Source organism: Dendropsophus ebraccatus, chromosome 2 (assembly GCF_027789765.1).
Source record: "Dendropsophus ebraccatus isolate aDenEbr1 chromosome 2, aDenEbr1.pat, whole genome shotgun sequence".
Classification (NCBI taxonomy): Eukaryota; Metazoa; Chordata; class Amphibia; order Anura; family Hylidae; genus Dendropsophus; species Dendropsophus ebraccatus.
The window spans coordinates 206,813,838-206,827,900 of record NC_091455.1 but is presented as its reverse complement, the minus strand read 5'-3'; the positions used below and the strand labels follow the sequence as shown (position 1 = coordinate 206,827,900).

The 14,063-nt window shown below is 45.4% G+C and overlaps 2 protein-coding genes across 4 annotated transcripts in view; both read right to left on the bottom strand.

The window, feature by feature from the left end:
* LOC138783958 (anterior gradient protein 2-A-like) overlaps positions 1-14,063 on the bottom strand; it is a 470,764-nt gene that overhangs the window by 357,064 nt on the left and 99,637 nt on the right. The window lies entirely within an intron of this gene.
* The window catches only part of CRHR2 (corticotropin releasing hormone receptor 2), a 187,438-nt gene that overhangs the window by 148,327 nt on the left and 25,048 nt on the right, over positions 1-14,063 (bottom strand). Inside the window, exon 1 of one of the 2 annotated variants that reach the window (XM_069960599.1) lies at positions 6,431-6,550. The exons of the other annotated variant lie outside the window; for it this stretch is intronic. Within the exon in view, the coding sequence (XP_069816700.1) occupies positions 6,431-6,511 (81 nt within the window). The 5' untranslated portion in view covers positions 6,512-6,550. Of the gene's footprint in view, positions 1-6,430; positions 6,551-14,063 lie in introns of those variants that run through there. 2 annotated transcript variants of the gene reach the window in all.

Here is a 14,063-nt window from a genome sequence, read left to right as displayed (position 1 = left end):
AAGTTTCTGACACCAATTGATTTGAAAGATAAACATTTTTGCTGGAGTTTCCCTTTAATTTGCATTGGGGCACTATAAGTAATACCAAATTGAAGTCTAACATTTCAAACTCAGCGCTGCAACATTTGACAAAATCAGCTCTTCTAGCTACAACATTGTGCCTAGAGATTAGGGAACCCACACAATGTTGGGGTTCACTCAAACCCGAACTATTAGCAGGTGATTCCCACAGTGTAAAAAAAAAAAAGATGGATGCAGCCCTAGGGCTGCCCGGAAAACACGGATACAGACATAGGCTCATAGGGGAAGATTTATCAAACATGGTGTAAAGTGAAACTGGCTCAGTTGCCCCTAGCAACCAATCAGATTCCACCTTTCATTTTCCAAAGAGTCTGTGAGGAATGAAAGGTGGAATCTGATTGGTTGCTAGGGGCAACTGAGCAGGTGTCACTTTACACCATGTTTGATAAATCTCCACCATAGTGCATTTACACAGAGAGATTTATCTGACAGATTTTTTTAAGCCAAAGCCAGGAACAGACTATAAACTGAGAACAGGTCATACAGGAAAGACTGAGATTTCTCTTTTCAAATCCATTCCTGGCTTTGGCTTAAAAAAAAATCTGTCAGATAATCTGTTTGTGTAAACGCACCATTACTGTAAGATCGCTCATCTCTAATTGTCACCTCCTTGGCATGAGATTTATTAGGTCGTGTTATTATTTCTGAGAAACAAAGCTCTGACATATTTGCAGTGGCGCCGCAATGATGAGGCGACCTGAGTCGTCTGCCTCAGGCGGCGCCACCAGCTGTAATCATGGGGGCGGCATTCAGTGGCGTAGCTACCACGGTCGCAGCGGTCGCCGCGACCGGGCCGCTACTGTACTGCCACTGTACTGCTCCCATCCCGCTCCTTCTTGTGACCGCAAGCAATGGTTTGCCTGCGATCACAAGAGGAGGCTGGGACGGCCCCCGGCTGACTTGCGGGGCTGGGAACATCTTGAGGGCAAAAAAACAGGTCCCGCGAAGCCCCGCCCCCTCCGCTGGAAGCCCCGCCCCCAGCCGCGGTAAGCCCGCCAGCGCGCGTGACAGGAAGACTAGAGGAACCATTCAGGTGAGTAAAGATTTTTTTGTTTTAAAGGGCATGATGGGGGGGTGTAGTGGTATGGTGGTGGAACAAGAGATTGATGGGGGTGTAGTGGTATGATGAAGGAACAAGAGGATGATGGGGGGTATGGTGGTGGAACAAGAGGATGATAGGGGGTGTAGTGGTATGATGGAACAAGAGGATGATGGGGTGTGTAGTGGTATGATGATGATGATGATGGAACAAGAGGATGATGGGGGGTGTAGTGGTATGATGATGAGGGGTGTAGTGGTATGATGATGATGATGGAACAAGAGGATAATGGGGGTGTAGTGGTATGATGATTAAGGAACAAGAGGATGATGGGGGGGTGTAGTGGTATGATGATTAAGGAACAAGAGGATGATGAAGGGTGTAGTGGTATGATGATGAGGGTGTAGTGGTATGATGATGGAACAAGAGGATGATGGGGGGTGTAGTGGTATGATGATGAGGGTGTAGTGGTATGATGATTAAGGAACAAGAGGATGATAAAGGGTGTAGTGGTATGATGATTAAGGAACAAGAGGATGATAAAGGGTGTAGTGGTATGATGATTAAGGAACAAGAGGATGATGAAGGGTGTAGTGGTATGATGATGAAAGGGCAGGAGGATGAAGGGGGTGGTACTATTATGATGGAGGTGTTTGTAGTATGATTATGAAAGGGCAGGAGGATGGAAGGGGTAGTAGTATGATGATGGAGGGGCAGGAGGATGAAAGGGGTAGTAGTATGGTGATAAAGGGGCAGGAGGAGGGGACAACATGGGGGGCATCTGTAAGGGGGACAACACAGGGGGCCATCTATAAGGGGGAAACATTGGGGGCCATCTATAAGGTGGACTACATGGGGGGTGTATACAATAGGGCATGCACAGAGGGGGGCATGTACTTTAAGGGGGGTCACATAGTGTCAGGGCTACCTACTAAATGAGGGTGTAAAGGGGACAGTACAGATAGTAGTTTTTAGAGAGATGATGGTGTCAGTGTGAGGAGCCTAATATGTCTGTCTGGCAGATTCTGTGGATTCGTGGCCCAGAGAAGTTCTCAAAATCGCCCACAACAGATGGAGAAGATGAAAAGGGAAGAACTCCGATCAGAGAAGACGTCCCCAGTGAGTCACTTGATATAACTGCACTGTAATGTATATGGTGTATAGATCCTGTGTACAGTGCGTCCACCTCTATATGACTGTATGAAGTGATATTGGTCTATGTACAGAGGATTATATTCAGTAGCAGCGGTGGTGTTAGTCACTATGAGGTGGTATTATTTGTTACTTGTTATCTGGTACTGTGTTTTATTGGATTTAGTATACTGGATTTGGTCAGTAACAATATGGTGGTGATGGTTGTGGTGTGGCGGTAATATTTCCCCTTGTGTACTGGTAATATTGGCAATATTGGTCTCAGTAAACAGGATTTGTTTGGTAACAGTATGGCGGTGATAATATTTCCTGTATACTGGTATTATTGGTAATATCAGTCTTGAGATATATATATATATACCAATAGCATCGAGAAAGGGGGGGCCCCAAGTTGACCTCTTGCACCAGGGCCCAAGAGACATTAGCTACGCCCCTAGGGGCGGCATTCAGTGGCAGATTATAATATGGGCGGTTCGGGCGGCCGCCCACATTATAATCCGCCACTGATTGTACCATGTACCAGAGACCCCCGCGCCCGGACAGCATCTGTAATTAGATGCTGGGAGCGGGGGAGACTGTATTCATAAGCGCCGCGGTGTAATGAATCAGCCACGCGGTGCTGTTACTACAGCGCGGCGCTTATGAATACAGTCTCCCCCGCTCCCAGCATCTAATTACAGATGCTGTCCGGGCTCGGGGGTCTCCGGTACCGGCATTCCACGGAACGTGGGAATGCAGCCTTTAGTCCCCCGGCTGATGTGTGGCTGCCGGAGGTGTCCCATCCTGTCTCCGGCAGCGCGCGCATCAGAGAGCTCCCTGTGCACTGGAAGTCACAGCCACAGGCGCACGGGGAGCTCTCTGATGCGCGCGCTGCCGGGGACAGGACGGGACACCCCGGGCAGCCGCACATCAGCCGGGACCAGACCAGAGAGGCTCGATGGGGGAACGGATGGCAGGTGAGTTGTGTGCTGTTTTTTGTTTTTGTTTTATCTGCTGTGCAGGGGGGGGACCATATATAAGGGAGAGGGAAGAGGGGGACCATCTATAAGGGGGGGGGAGAGGGGGACCATCTATAAGGGAGAGGGGACCATCTATAAGGGGGGGAAGAGGGGGTCCATCTATAAGGGAGGGGGAGAGGGGGACCATCTATAAGGGAGGGGGAGAGGGGGACCATCTATAAGGGAGGGGGAGAGGGGGACCATCTATAAGGGGGGGGGGAGAGGGGGACCATCTATAAGGGGGGGGGGGGGAGAGGGGGACCATCTATAAGGGAGAGGGGACCATCTATAAGGGGGGGAAGAGGGTGTCCATCTATAAGGGGGGAAGAGGGGGACCATCTATAAGGGGGGGAGAGGGGGACCATCTATAAGGGAGAGGGGACCATCTATAAGGGGGGAAGAGGGGGACCATCTATAAGGGGGGAAGAGGGGGACCATCTCCTAAAAGATCAGCACCCTCCTCTCCTGACATCCTCTGTGCTGCTGGGACCTCTCCTATAGGATTAGCACCCTCCTCTCCTGACCTCCTCTGTGCTGCTGTGACCTCCCCTATAAGATCAGCCCCCTCCTCTCCTGACATCCTCTGTGCAGCAAGGGACCAAACATTATGTTTATTGGGGACAGCAGTTGGGGGGGGGGGCAGTAGTGGATTATAATGTGGGCGGATTGACCGGGGGGGGGCGTCATCCTATAGTTCGCCTCGGGCAGCAGAGAGGCTAGAATCACCCCTGCATATTTGGCATCTGATAAACTCAGCTCCACTATACCTGACAAGCTTAAAGGGGTTGTCCAGCAAAAATCTTTTTCTTTCAAATCAACTGATATTAGAAAGTTATATAGATTTGTAACTTACTTCTATTAAAAAATCTCAAGTCTTCCCATACCTATTAGCTGCTGTATGTCATGCAGGAAATGTTGTTTTATTTTCAGTCTGACACAGTGCTCTCTGCTGACATCTCTGGCCGAGACAGGAACGCTGTCATGATTTTCTATGAATCCCCATAGAAAACCTCTCCTATTCTGGACAGTTCCTGTCTCGGCCAGAGATGGCAGCAGAGAGCAGTGTGTCAGACTGAAAATAAAACAACATTTCCTGCAGGACATACAGCAGCTAATAAGTATGGGAAGACTTGAGATTTTTTAATAGAAGTAAATTAACAAATCTATATAACTTTCTCATATCAGTTGATTAGAAAATAAAAGATTTTTGCTGGACAACCCCTTTAACTCTGCTAGACATTATACAATTTATCTGACTCGCCTCTTCTATAACTAACAAACTAAACTCTGCTAACCTAATAAAATCCACTTTCATACAGCTGATAAACTAAAATTTATTTCATGTGATAAACTCAGCTCCTCTAAAAATTACCAAAAGCGTACCCGTCACTGTAAAAAGAAAAAAGAAAAAATTGTTGTAGAGACATATGAAAAGTTTTGATCACTTTGGATCTGGGTGTTTGGACCCTGAGTGATGGAGGAAATGAGCAGGGAGAAGTGCGCGTCTCAGCGCTTCTCTCTCCACAACATAAGCCAGTTCTATAGACTTCCATCAGGAGTCCATCTTGCTCTAACAATCGCTCTGGGTCTCAGCCCAACTAATCCAAAGTTTTAGAAACTTTCAAAAGTTTTTAAAAAAAGTATCAGTGCCCCTTAAAAAAAAATCACCATCCTACTCTTCTATCAAATCTGGGTTCCCACATCTGACAAACTGAACTTTATTACATCTAACAAACCCAACGCTTCTATACCGACACACTTAGCTCTGCTAGATTCCATAAAAGCCGCTCAGCTACATCGGACAAACTCAAAAACTTCTGAAAGAACGAGCTCTGCTACACCTGGCAAACTCAGCTACACCCGACAACCTCTGTGCTGCTACTTCTGACATTCTCCTCTGTGATCCAGGCAATAAACTGCATCTAAAAGAAAAAGAAAAAAAACCCAGCAGCTGGCAAATTCATCTCTGCTACAACTTACAAACCAACTCAGCTCTTCTACATCTGGTGAAATCCCCTTTCCTGTAACAGAGGAGCTCAGCCACTTCTCACACATCAGAATGACATCTAACAAAGTCAACAAACCTATCTCCTGTATACCTGTTGCGCTCGGCTCTGCTACATCTGTACTTAAATGACAAACTCAGCCCTGCTGTGCACAGCTATCTGAGCCTTCAGCAATAGTCCCTGTCCGCAGAGCTATAAATCAGCGGCCGTCGCTCGGATTATTTGTTCTTGGTAAATTTGCATAACTTCCACTTTATGGGAACGGACGTTTTCTCAGATAAATCGAGAGCCGAGCGGAGACGCGGGTGAAACCGTCCTAAAAAGCCGGAAGACAATAATCCCAATGTCGCCAAACGCAAGAAATCAAAATAACGTCCAGAAAACCTGGAGACGCTGCTGAAACCGTATCCAGATGTAGCAGAGTTCAGATTTTTCATCTGTGCAAAGTTGTTTGGACTCATTTAAAGTTGCGGCAACTTTTCATACCTTGATGTTTATTATGCGTTTTAGACCCTTACTGTGCGTAAAAGGGGTGTGGCTAAGAGTAAGGGGGCGTGGCTTCAAACATAAATTGCAAGAAAAAAATTGCAAAAAGTAAAGTAAAACAAAGGAAGAATTAGGAAAGAGAAGCTGCTGTTCCATACGGCAAATAAACAGAACCGTAACAAACCGCCGAAACGGAGGAGTTTCCTGCCACAAATACAAATGGCATCCAGAACAACGGCCACCCTGATGAAACATTTCACTTAGAGAAGTTTGCGGCAGAAGTTTTACCCCAAATTAAAAGTCAATAAATAGTTAAATCCTAACCTGTTCAATATGGCGTCTACTCGGCACGCACGCCACGCTGCGCACCGCTTGCTAACAAACGCCGAAATGACAAATTCAGCTCTGCTACATTTCTTATATGTTTTAAACTCTCTCGACAGCTCAGAATAATAATAATTTACCTACAGATGAAGCAGAGCCGAACGTGTCACACGCCTTTAATGTAATGGCGTAAAACCATTCAATGGTAGGGTAAGAAGGTGTCAGTGTTTAACCCCTTCACCGCCAGCCCCCATGAGTGACATGCGCTGGTGATATAGCGGTGAGGGTGGCGTGAGCGGAGAAGGTGGCGGCACAAGGCGCGGGGGGGGGGGGGGGAAACTTACTTGCAGGAGAAGAAGCAAGATTGTAGATCTCATAGTGAGGAGGGGTCCAGGCAGGGTGCAGGGTGGAGGGTGAGTGCCCATGGGCCGCCCGCTATATGATGGCGCTCCGCTCTGGTGCTGTCACCGAAGACTTTTGGCTGCCGCACAGTGACTCGGAGTTGTTGCTTGTAGCCGGGCAGCCCACAGACTCCACAGGTTCTCCCTCTATAAGGGAGGGACTAGGAGGCTGAGCACACACCGACACGCTGGGACTGATATATAATACTCAGGATTGTTTGCAGAGAGTAACCGAGCGCTGCGGAGGGTGACACTGGGGGGGACTGTGTGCTGGTACTACCCTAGTGTCATGTGACCACCCAGAGAGAGGGGACCATGGCAGTGCATAGCTGCTTATTCCCCATTATTATACGGGGGGGGTCCAACTGTTAGAAGGCACCAGTATTATACATGGCGCAGGATACTACTGATGTATCCACTGAGAGCAGGACCAGCTGAGTACAATGTATCAGTCTAATGCTACGTTTACACGGAACAATAGTGCGCCCGAACGTACGATTAACAATGTCGGAGTAACGTTTTTTGTTTTTTTTTTCATAACGATCAGCGTTTAGACGGTACGATATATCGTACAGAAATTCGTTTTGCGATCGCTTAAGCCTATCTCACACATTGGTTAAATCGGTGAACGACTGTTCACATGGAACGATCTGCAAATTTTTTCCGAACAATCAACGACAATTTGAGAACCTGTCGAAAGATCAATTGTTGATCGTTCGCTGCGTTTACACGTACGATTATCGTTCTAATTCGACCGTTATCGTGCGAATTCGCATGATAATCGTTCCGTGTAAACGTAGCATAAGGGTCCAGGCTGTAGAGCTCACAGAGCATTGTCTACACTGGATACAGCTGAGAGCAGGACTAGCTATGTACAATGTATCAGTCTGGAACTCACAGAGCATTGTCTACATTGCTGGATACAGCTGAGAGCAGGACTAGCTATGTACAATGTATCAGTCTGGGGTCCAGGCTGTAGAGCTCACAGAGCATTGTCTACACTGGATACAGCTGAGGGCAGGACTAGCTATGTACAATGTATCAGTCTGGAGTCCAGGCTGTAGAGCTCACAGAGCATTGTCTACACTGCATACAGCTGTATCACTTTTCAGCTATATGCAGGATTGCTGCTGCTGCTTCTTATTATGAAGTAGAGGTTTCTTATAATCTGACATTAAGCAGCTATGGATATAACATGCTGTAATACAGGAGCCAGGGAAAGTTGGGTGACAACTGATATAACTCAGGATCAGTACAGGATAAGTAATGTAATGTATGTACACAGTGACCCCACCAGCAGAATAGTGAGTGCAGCTCTGGAGTATAATACAAGATGTAACTTAGGATCAGTACAGGATCAGTAATGTAAACTACAAATAAAATAACTAAGCTTTCTTTGTCTGGGTAATGAAACTAATGTCCTCTTCTCATACACACCATATTTCTCTCCCAATGAAAGGGTTACTATTTCCCTTAATGGTGTGAATACTTTCTGACAATGCCGTCCGCTGTGGATGCCGGGGTCCTGACTGGCGACAGCTGCAGGAGAGACTTACTGTACGCAGCCTGTATAGTGGAGTTAAGAGCATTAGGCGGGTGTAATCCGGCCTCCGCTCCTGAAGTTACACCGGGTCGTACTCGGACACTAAGCTGTGCGGTCCGGTCACCGGGCAACCAATGTATAACTCCAGTACTACAGTGAGGAGCGGTGGATATAAGGTGAACACTATATAGCTGCAGCTTTGTATATCTAGCAGGCGGAGCTGCAGTTATTACTTTTTTTTAAATTGTTTTTTATGTATTTTGTGATAATAAATTATGTCAATAATTGTGGCAATTATTAATTAAACAACAACAAAAAAAAACTCCATTGTCATTACTGTTGCCAGGACTCGGCTATTGACACAGCCTGCTTATAGCAGACAGTACCAATACAGTGCCGATGTGCTGCATTGATCTGTATCAGCAGTTGAATGAATGCTCCAGAGGGACTAAAAAAGTGTAACAAAAAAGTTTTTAAACAATGTTTTTTAATAATATAACTAATAACAACATAATAAAAATTCTAATCACCCCTTTTCCCATTTTCAATTAAAAAAAGTTTTTTTAAAAAAAAAAGCCCCGTTAGGATGCGTTTACACGTACAGGATCCGCAGCAGATTTGATGGCGCTGATTTGATGCTGTGTTCAGTTATTTAGTTGCATTAATATCAAATCTGCTGCGGATCCTGTACATGTGAACATACCCATACTCACATGGCGTAAGTCACCAGCCGTTCCGTGACCCGCCCGGGTCATGGAACGGCCAGTGTCAGAGAAGATCATCCCATTCCATAGACGGTAGCAATACGTAATTTCCGTAGTAATCACGGTCATTGTTGCAAATCGGCAACAACGGCTGTGATTATTACGAAACTTAGGTAGTGTGAACATAGCCTTAGCCTGGGTTCACACACAGTATTTTTGCTCAGTATTTTGGTCTTCATATTGCACCCAAAACCGGGAGTTTATTGAAAACACAGATAAGCTATGTGTTCACACACTGTTGAAACTTAGTGGCTTGCCGCCATTTTATGACAAATAATGGCCGTTATTTCATAACAACAGCCAATGTTTTAAAATAAAGCCAATTATTTGCCATTTAATGACGACCATCCACTAAATTTCAACAGTGTGTGAACATAGCCCGGTTTTGGGTGCAATATGAAGACCAAAATACTGAGCAAAAATACTGTGTGTGAACATAGCCTTAGGGTGGGTTCACACGTAACGGATCCGCTGTGAATTTGCAGCGAGACCCGCTGCGGATCCCGGCCCTGTACACTCTATGGGCAGACAAACTCGCAGCAGTATGGACATCCCGCTGCAAGTTTGTCCGCAGCCCGCCCCGTTAACCCCCCGACCGCCGGAGCCTATACTTCACTTGGCTCCGGCTTGCTTCGGGGGTTCCCGGCACGTCCCGCTCAACTAATCAGTGTGCTGCCCCGCCGCAGCGCACTGATTGGCAGAGCGGGATGTGAAGACACCAGGAAACCCGAAGCAAGCCGGAGCTGGGAGCAGGTGATGTATAGGCTCCGGTGGACTCTGCTCCAACCGCTGAATGGCTGAGCTGCCTTGAGACGTCACATCTCAAGACACAGCTCAGACCAGGGGGCGGCAGCCGGATGGGAGAACGGGGTGGGGCGATCCGGGACCTGGCTCTGGAACCGGGGAGGTAAGTGATTGGCGGCTTCTATATCCATCAACTCCCCGGCCGTACACTGAAAATGACCCCAGCCCGTAGTACCCCTTTAAGGAGCAGTCTGCATGTGGCATTTTTATTTTTTACACTTTGGCCTTTGTCTCTCACACAGCTATGTTTTTTTTTTGTTTGTTTGTTTGTTGTTTTGCATGTATCCATTTTTTCCTTTAGTTTTTATTCCATTTCTTTCACATTATTCATTAAAAATTCCTGACCCACGTGATGAAAGGACAGGACTTATAACAGCAAAAACGCCACAATATACCGTAGGCGATCAGTAGTAATTGTAGTTGTCAGGTCAGGGGAGCTCTGATCTGGGGTATTTGAGAAGTTTTTGTCTGCAGAAGTCTGAGTGCTGGGACCCCCGACAACCACCGGGATTAAGGGACTGACTACGTGAGTGGAGGTGTCAGCAGCGGTCACACCTGGTCACACCTGGTCACACGTCAGAGGTTTGATGGATTGTCAGTTACACTTTACGTTCTATAGATGGAGATGTAAAGTGTCTCCAGGTTACAGAAACATTAGAGTCAGTGGGCAGAGGGGCTGAGGTGTGACTGTGTAACATACTATATACTGTCTACAGCTAAGGAAATCCCCGACAAGAACTCAGCCACAACTATATAGGTGACATATACAGCAACAACTATATAGGTGACATATACAGCAACAACTATATAGGTGACATATACAGCAACAACTATATAGGTGACTGTGAGGATGATCAATATATATTCACAATCTTGAATAAAATATCCCTGATCACTCATATTTGGCAAAGCTCCTCACCCCCTCCCCCCCCCCCCACCTTTTTTTGTTTCTTTTTGAAGCTGGTGTCCTGTTTGCCTTTGGGCACTAGATGTCATGGCTAGATGGATTGGGGCCATATAGTGAGAGTCCAGGATATTAACAGGTTCGCTTATCTCTTACCAGACTGGGGGCGCAATAAAACGTCCTCATGGTGTAATGGCTTTATGACAAGGGGTCTGGCTGCAATATGCATCCAGAGTTCACGCGGTAGACAATCATAGGTCACTGTAGACGTCTATGGAGAAATTTGACCTCTTCAGAAAGATGACAAGCTGTCATATTCTAGAGGTGAGATTCGCTACAGGTCAGTAGGGTAGGGAGAGGGACCCACCATTGTAAAAGCAAGAAAGTGGCTCTAGGGGAACCCAGGGAAACCTGTAACTCCCCTAATCGGGTACACACCAGACCCAGGGTTGGTATGCCCGTGACCGGCAGGTGATGCCCCGTAGTTTGATGCCCCTGGAATGCTGATGGGAAACGCGCCTGCCAAGTTATGAGGATTTGAAAATCTTCAGGCAAGAGTCTCCGGTCATAAAAGATGGACCATTAGCTCATTAGCATAGTCCCTGTCACCCCCCCTGTGAGGTCAGAGGAGGGAGGGAGACAACTGCTCTCACCATGCTTGATAAGGCAGGGAGTATGATGGGAGAGTGTTCAACACTTGGGGAACTTGTTATGAGTGTGTTGGCCCGCCGTTCCTGCTAATCCCCATAGCGTTCCAGTTCCAAACAGCCCGATAGCAAAGTAGGTTCTGGTTTTCTCCTTTTTATTTTAAGAACTGTTTTTACTGTGTATGTATGTGTCTGTATATTTTGTACCATCTCTTTTTTTATTGTGACCTGTACTGTATGCACTGTCCTTTTTTATTTGATATTAAATTTCACTTTAATAAGAGTTTTCCTGTGTTCTAAAAAGGCCCTATGTCTCTGAAGTAAAACGTTACCAGGGGTAAGTGATTACCATAAGATTGTGATAGACGCAATTTGTAGTTGCCTTAGGTGTGCATAAGGGTAAGGTGTCACGTCAGCCTTATTGTGACGTGTGGTGGCAGCAGAAAACGTGTAACTTGGTGTTAGGTTCTGGTTGGTAGCTGATCCAAGACGGTCCGAGGTGAGCCCGGTTGCCTACTAGCCAGAACCTAAGTCACGGGGATCGTGACAGTGACATATACAGCAACAACTATATAGGTGACATATACAGCAACAACTATATAGGTGACATGTACAGCAACAACTATATAGGTGACATATACAGCAACAACTATATAGGTGACATATACAGTAACAACTATATAGGTGACATATACAGTAACAACTATATAGAGGACATATACAGTAACAACTATATAGGTGACATATACAGCTACAACTATATAGGTGACATATACAGCAACAACTATATAGGTGACATATACAGCAACAACTATATAGATGACATATACAACAACAACTATATAGGTGACATATACAGCAACAACTATATAGATGACATATACAACAACAACTATATAGATGACATATACAACAACAACTATATAGATGACATATACAGCAACAACTATATAGGTGACATATACAGCAACAACTATATAGGTGACATATACAGATACAACTATATAGGTGACATATACAGCAACAACTATATAGGTGACATATACAGTAACAACTATATAGGTGACATATAAAGTAACAACTATATAGGTGAAATATACAGATACAAATATATAGGTGACACATACAGCAACAACTATATAGGTGACATATACAGCAACAACTATATAGATGACGTATACAGCAACAACTATATAGGTGACATGTACAGCAACAACTATATAGGTGACATATACAGCAACAACTATATAGATGACGTATACAGTAACAACTATATAGGTGACATATACAGCTACAACTATATAGGTGACACATACAGCAACAACTATATAGGCGACATATACAGCAACAACTATATAGGTGACATATACAGCAACAACTATATAGGGGACATATACAGTAACAACTATATAGGTGACACATACAGCAACAACTATATAGGTGACATATACAGCAACAACTATATAGGTGACATATACAGCAACAACTATATAGGGGACATATACAGTAACAACTATATAGGCGACATAAACACCAGCAACTACAGTGGAGAAAATAAGTATTGGATATGCTGCCAATTTTGTACGTTTTTTCACCTACACGGAGAGGTGTAATATTTATGGTCGGTACTCTGCACCTGTGAGAGACAGAGTCTTTAAAAAATATTCTAGAAAATGACATTGTAGGATTTATAAATAATGAATTTGTATTTTATTGCACAAAATAAGGATTTGATCAACGACCAACCAGCAAGAATTCTGGCTCTCCCAGTCCTGTTAGTTTCTCTATAAGAAGCTCCTCCTACTCTGCCCTCATTATCTGGATTAATTGCACCTGTTTGATCTTATTACCTGTATAAATAACACCTGCCACACACTTATTCAAACACACACGAACCTCTCCACAATGGCCCAAACCAAAGAGCTGATTAAGGACACCAGGGACAAAATTGTAGACCTGCACAAGGCTGGGATGGGCTACAGGATAACAGGCAAGTAGCTTGGTTAGATGGTGCAATTATTAGAAGATGGAAGAAACACAAGATGGCTGTCAATCTTCCTTGGTCTGGGGCTCCTTACAAGATCTCAACTTGTGTGGTAAAGATGATTCGGGAGGACCTTATCAATGACCCCACGAGAGCTGGGACCACAGTCTCAAAGATTATTGCTGTAATGGATTATAATCCTGCAGGGCATACAAGGTCCCTCTGCTATTTGGAATGTTTTCTATAGATTCTGTCTCTCACAGGTGCAGCGTACAATCATAAAAATTACCTCTCCATTCTTTGTAGGTGGAAAAACATGCAAAATCAGCAGTGTGTCAGACCCCCATAATCTCTTAGTTATGCTCTTTCTTGTGGATACTCTGGATAGGGCATAACTTCTCCCAATGGGAACACCCCTTTAAGGAGAATAAACTGGTATGTAGCCATGGAATGCTCCATTGGTAAAGACATACAAAGAGGAGTTCTCTGAAACAGCTGTCTACATGTGACACATCCTTCTGGAGGAGATTCTGGCTCCGTAACCAATTCTCAGTTCTCCAGGACAACTGATGGGCCCACCTTCACACTACCTACCAGTACAAGGGTTGGGCCCACCTTCACACTACCTACCAGGACAGGCATTGGGGTCACCTGAACATTTCCTACCAGGACAAGGGTTGGGCCCACCTTCACACTACCTACCACAACAAGAGATGGGGTTACCTTCACACTACCTACCAGGACAATGAATTTGCCCACCTTCACACTACCTACCAGGACAAGGGATGGGCCCACCTGAACATTTACTACCAGGACAAGGGATGGGGTCACCCGAATATCACCTACCAGGACAAGGGATGGGCCCACCTTCACACTACCTACCAGGAAAAGGGATAGGGTCACCTTCACACTACCTACCAGGACAAGGGA